This window comes from Malaclemys terrapin, chromosome 1, assembly GCF_027887155.1.
Source record: "Malaclemys terrapin pileata isolate rMalTer1 chromosome 1, rMalTer1.hap1, whole genome shotgun sequence".
In the NCBI taxonomy this organism is placed as follows: domain Eukaryota; kingdom Metazoa; phylum Chordata; order Testudines; family Emydidae; genus Malaclemys; species Malaclemys terrapin.
This window is the reverse complement of record NC_071505.1, coordinates 210,470,849-210,476,589: the sequence shown is the minus strand read 5'-3', so window position 1 is coordinate 210,476,589 and position 5,741 is coordinate 210,470,849. Positions and strand designations below refer to the sequence as shown.

General features: G+C 36.1%; 1 protein-coding gene across 1 annotated transcript in view; it reads left to right on the top strand.

Moving 5' to 3' along the window:
• POLA1 (DNA polymerase alpha 1, catalytic subunit) overlaps positions 1-4,970 on the top strand; it is a 332,559-nt gene extending 327,589 nt beyond the window's left edge. Inside the window, exon 37 of the mRNA XM_054005937.1 lies at positions 3,680-4,970. Coding sequence (XP_053861912.1) covers positions 3,680-3,852 — 173 coding nt within the window. The 3' untranslated portion in view covers positions 3,853-4,970. The remainder of the gene's footprint in view (positions 1-3,679) is intronic.
• Positions 4,971-5,741: the final 771 nt, after the last annotated feature.

Genomic DNA, 5,741 nt, shown 5'->3' with positions numbered 1-5,741 from the left:
TCCTTTATCGTTATATAAAACACTGACGCTTTTTGTACATTATATTCATTTATATTAAATTTTGGCGAATATTAACAATTGTAAATGAAAACTTGCCATTGTGTATGGACATTATGTTAAAAAAAAAAAAAAAAAAAAAAGTGATAGTATTAGGTATTAAACTATTTTCATACTTGTGCCCAAGTGTTGAAAATCAATTCCATTAGATATTTATAGCTTTGTTCTCAGAGGGCCTTAGGTTCGTTATTGATTAAATTCTCATTTAGGAAGAAAATGTGAGCTTTTATATGCATCTTTAAGTTGGATGGTATGGTAACTTGAAAGTATTGACTGACTGTGTGATATACGGTGGTCACAGTTGTCTTTTACTAAGAGGAGCACAGAGTGATGCTGGTTGTCATTCTTACTCTGCTGTGTGGCAGCGTAAATAGTCCCCTTTCTAACCAACCTGGTGGGAAAAGTCAATATCCCATCAGCAGAGGAGGTAAACACATCAGGAGCTGTGTCCTCTCTCATCTTCCCCTGCACTGTATTACTACAGTTCTTTAAATCTGTTCTCCCCAGTCATCAGATGCACTTGTGTCATTCAAATGCATAGTATTGCTGTACTGCAGATAGAACTGCAGTCTGAATTTAGCGGTATAACGTATTTTATAATTAAGACTTAAAATTATCCGCCCACTAATTTAATGCAGCCACTTTTATTTCTCCTTTCCTATTCCACGTTTCCCTTCTGCCTTAAAAAAAAAATTCCATCTAGCAATCTTTTTAAAGTAATTAATGTAAATTTTCAGAAGGGTTACCGTGAACAATGAATGTTTAGATCTAGTGAACAAAAGCTAGAAACTCTGCTAGTGGAATGGCTTGAGACAGATTTTGAGTGATGTGTATGTCTGTTTTTTGTTCTTCACTTCACCATGGCTTTATTGTTTCAGTTTAGTTGTTCTTTTCCTGATTAATGTGTCTTCCTGCTCTTTCCATATGTAGCAGCTGTTTCTGTACATTGATACACTTCACCTTGGTCTCTCCTGGGCTCTGTGAAGCTTTAAAACTATTTTAGCTTAATTTTGAACTTCAATTTTAGACACTTCATGATACAGTTGTTGGTACAGTAAGCACAAGTTTCCTCAGTTTTGCCAGGACATGAGCAGTTACAAGTAAAATCCTTTAATATCTCTTACACTTTAGCAATATATGAACTGCTTAGTGTCTTGAGGATTATGGTTAATTTAATTTTTGTTTGACAATATACTGAGTTACTACAGGATTTAATGCATCTTTTCACAGTTATGTTTAATTAGACCCAACATTTAAAGTGTTTCCAGGTTAATTACATGTGTTTTATGCTATAGTGACTCAAATCTGATTAAAATACAGAATCTTTAATCTGGTTTTTCATTTTCTTTAGGCTGAATTTTAAGTTATCTTTTACCAGTAGAAAAAAGTAATTTGATTATTGACTGAATAGTGACAAATAGTAATTCAGCTATGTTATATTCAAGTAGACTCCATATATTAATGACTTAGGACCTGATCCTGCAAACACTTATACGTGTGGGTAAAGTTGGGCACGTAAATTCTCACATACTTAAAATTAAGCATAAATGTAATCCTTTGGGGACCGAACCCATCCTCATTAGAGTTGTTTGTAAAGTACCTAAAATTTGATGTACACTTTTAATCCTGTTTAACTATCATAATTTTAAAACAAAAGAAATTTGCATTAATATGTGCAAAGATTGGCTTCAGTGGAAGTTGCTGAGTAAATAAATGTGAAACGCTAAGTGTATGAATTGAGGAACCAACAATAATACCGGAAGCTAAGTATATTGTATCAGATTATTAGTTAGTGAACTTACCTTGAAAAATCTTGCAAAGGTCAAAGATGTTTTATAACATGTTTATAAAATTCCAGATTTGTGATTGTTTTCCCCCAATACTTTCTGTCCCTCCTATCTAATGTTTTTCTCCCAGGTTCTCATACATTATATGGGTCCTTCTTCATTCCCAGGGATAGGACACAAGCTAGATCAATGGGATGTGTTCATCTCTCCACCTTAATTTTTTTAGCCTTACCCTACATGGGTGGACTGGAAAAGTCACCGAGTCCCAAAAAACATGTGGCTCTCATTGCTCCTAGGAAATGCTCACTGCCCTAAAGATTTATGTTATTCTAACAAACCACAAAGTGCAGTACTGACTAGTTAAGAAAGAATTGTTATTCTTACAGTTTTTTACATGGAATCTGTACTTTGGGGTATTTTTGTAAAATAAATAATGTAATGAAATGCTTCAGTCTCTGCTCAGAGGACAGCAAGGCATGAGACAGGTTCTAGCAGGTCAAGAATAATGTGTAATAGGAAAACTGTGTGGGACGCTTGCAGGATACATGCTTATGCTATGCCAAAATGGCTTGAGAGCTGCTTCGAGAGATTGCGTATCTCCCTGTGCCCTACTGTCACTGTTTTGATCGGCAGAGGGGTTTCAGCTGGAGCGCCCCCAGTATAAAAGAGGGAGGGACCCTCAACTTTGGGACCACTTCCTGTGTGTCCACTAGTCCAAAATGTCTGAATTGGTTGACCTTCCAAGCACACTATGAGGCTTATCTATTTACCTGGGCTTATGAAGAGGGAGGGGCATGATTGGAACTGGTTTGGAAAGAGGAGCATTGTTGGACTTGATCTTTACCAGGTGTTTTATTGTTGGCATGTGGAATATCAAAGAAAGTGGCTTTGCCACTGAATTCATGAAGTGTTTAAAAAACAAATATTATGTGTTTTGTCAGAGATATCATGCCAACCAAATACTTTGGAATGGCCTATTCATTGGTACATCAAGAGAATCTGATGTCTTCCAAATAAGGCCTATTGGCCAAGACGATAGGCTCATCTTACTTACATGTTAGGGTAGGAAGTTGCGATCATGAGGAGTTCCTCCTTTGTTAATAGTGTGCACTTAATGCCTTTCATCAAAGATCTTGAAGTGCATTACAATGATAGATAAGTATTAATATTCCCATTTTCCAGATGAGGGGACCTGGGAACAGAGAGGTAGACCAGCCCAAGGTATTTCAGTGATTCAGTGATACAGATAGGAATAAGAACAAGGGATGAAATCATGGTGCCATTGACTTCAGTGGCAAAAATCCATTGACTTCACTAGGGCCAAAATTTCATGCTGGGTCTCCAGATGCCTGATCCCCTTTTCCAACCACTAGACATGCTGCCTATTCTATGTGATAAGTTTCATGATCCCACTTTTTTTAATAATCATTTGTCAATGACAACACACACCTGGTTTTCTCTGATGTTGTGTCTAATCAACCCCCACTTTTTCCCTCCACTTGGGCAGCATTTCTGGCCAAGCAGCACTTCCTGTCAGTTACTGACAGGAGGTGCTGCGCCAGTTCAGTTGTGGTATGACAGATGGTCTGACTAATTCCTTGTTGAACTAGATTCAGTGTCTTTGTGAGTTAAAATTTTGACATCCCTCCTAAACATGTGGGTAAAACATTGTGTTGGAAAAGGTAAGTGGGGGATGAGAACAAAGAAAAAGTCTGAAACTATTGCAGTAAAATTTGTTTTGTGTCTCCGGCAGCAGTTAACCTCATCTTATTTTAAAAGATTAATGAAAAAGTGTTTCCCTTTTTGATCTTTTAATCCTTCTGTTTTGTTTTTAGAAAGCATGAAGAGGAAGCTGACCATAAATGAGACAGAGGTTTACAGAAAGTTGAAGAACACAGTAGACAAATTTCTGTCCATGAGTGGCTATTCTGAAGTAAACCTCAGCAAACTCTTTCAGACTTTCAGTATAGTAAAATCTGTGGGAGATCCCAGTAATGAAAGACAATGATTAAGTGAAAGTGGTGGGAGAAGAGAGGTTTGTTGTCCTTCAAAAACAATAATATTTTTTTCCCTCTGGCTTTCCCATTTTAAACAATAATACTCTGATTTCAACATACATAAAAGACAGATGTGTTTTAATCATCTTGATTTCTCAATGGAGAAAAAAAAAAGTAAAGATAAAAACAGAATATAGTGATTTACTGGACCACCTAAATGGTTGATTTTGTATATATATATTGTGTTGTATCTAGAGCTATGAGGGAAAAGGGGGTGGGGGAATTGCTGCTTTAATTGAATAATTCCCAGTGAGAGTTGCTGGAATGTAAGTGATCCTAGACTTTGCTCCAGGGTATTTAGTAGAGGTGCTCTCAGGAAAAGAGGTTAGTAGAGGTCTCAGTAGGAGCACTAATGTTTTGCCTTTTCATAGTTTACCTACTTTCCTATCGTAAACATACCAATTAAAAACAATACTAAACCTAAAAGCCTCCTAATGTCCTAATACCTTCTTCTGAAGGGGGCTTTACTTTTAAGATTTATATATAAAGGTACTGAACAAGGGATGGCAGTTTTATAACCTGTGGTTACCAAAAACAGAGAACCATCTTTTTTCTGTTTTAGATGTACTTTCTTTGTACTTAAACATAAGTAATGTCTTGCTATTCTAAATAAATAAATATGCAGTCAGCTCACCAGCTACACGGAGCAAGCGCATAGATATCTATCTTTATTCCACACAAAAATCAGATGATATAAACAGTCAGTGACAAAAATGTGGGTACAATGCAGTGTAGCCAAAAAATAGAAGTTAGTGTTTTGTGATAAGTGATTATGGCCATACTAAAGTTTTAATGGTTTTATAAACAAATCTTATTGCCTGTTTACTGCCAGTAAAATGACAAACAGAAATGACAAGAAATTATAATAAAAATGGTAAGTTCTTTTGTGTAGGAGGAGGAAAAATTTAAGGTTGTTTGTACTTTTCAATAAGTATTACAGTCTATGTTAAGTTTACAGTGTCATGTATTTGTTAATTCAAGACTATAAAATGCTTTTAAAAATATATAACAGTATAAAATGTAAAGTGTCATACTGCTTGATGGAAAAAAATAAAAGTTTTCTAGTGAAAGAAAATTTGACTGGATCTGTTGTATATACCGGCCACAACAGGGGGAGAGGGTCCCACAGCTCAGTGTTCCTTACTGAGCCTGAACATCTACACTGCAATCCTACAGCCCCACAGCCCAAATCAGCTGACACTGGCCAGCAGCGGGCGTTTTATTGCAGTGTATTAGCGTCCATTCCTTTAAATTCACAGTACAATTGGCAGAGGTATATGCATCTCAGCTTTTAAAAGGTCAGTTTGGTTCAATGAAAACTAAGAAAAAGGCTTGAAGCTAGAAAATAGTGAGAGTACCAGCCCGAACCCACTAGATATCAAAGGGTATTGTGTGTGATTGAGTGTATGTGTTTATATCATGTTTGTTTATAAAATTTCACCAGAGTGTGCTCTGGGTAACACTGTTATGTAGCTATTGATGTTGTGTATGTCTAAGTATACATTTGCTTTCTCATACATGGAGATTTTACTCGCACAAGTAGTCCTACTAAAGTAAATGAGTGTGTGCTTGTCAACAGTTACCAGTTTGTGGTCAATGTTATCCCATACATCCGGATGCATCGAGCAGTGCTACTTGTGCATTCATTCAGCATATTTAGTCAGATCATTATAACAGATAATTTCTCAGGTGTAGGGTTTAAAATAAGGTCTGCTGTCTAAATGAAACAATCAAATTAGAGACCATTGAGAGATACAATAATCAATAGTCTGTCTTTTTTTTTAATTTCCTGTATATTTGAGATTTTCACTGTATCCAGTCAAATTATTATTTGACTTGA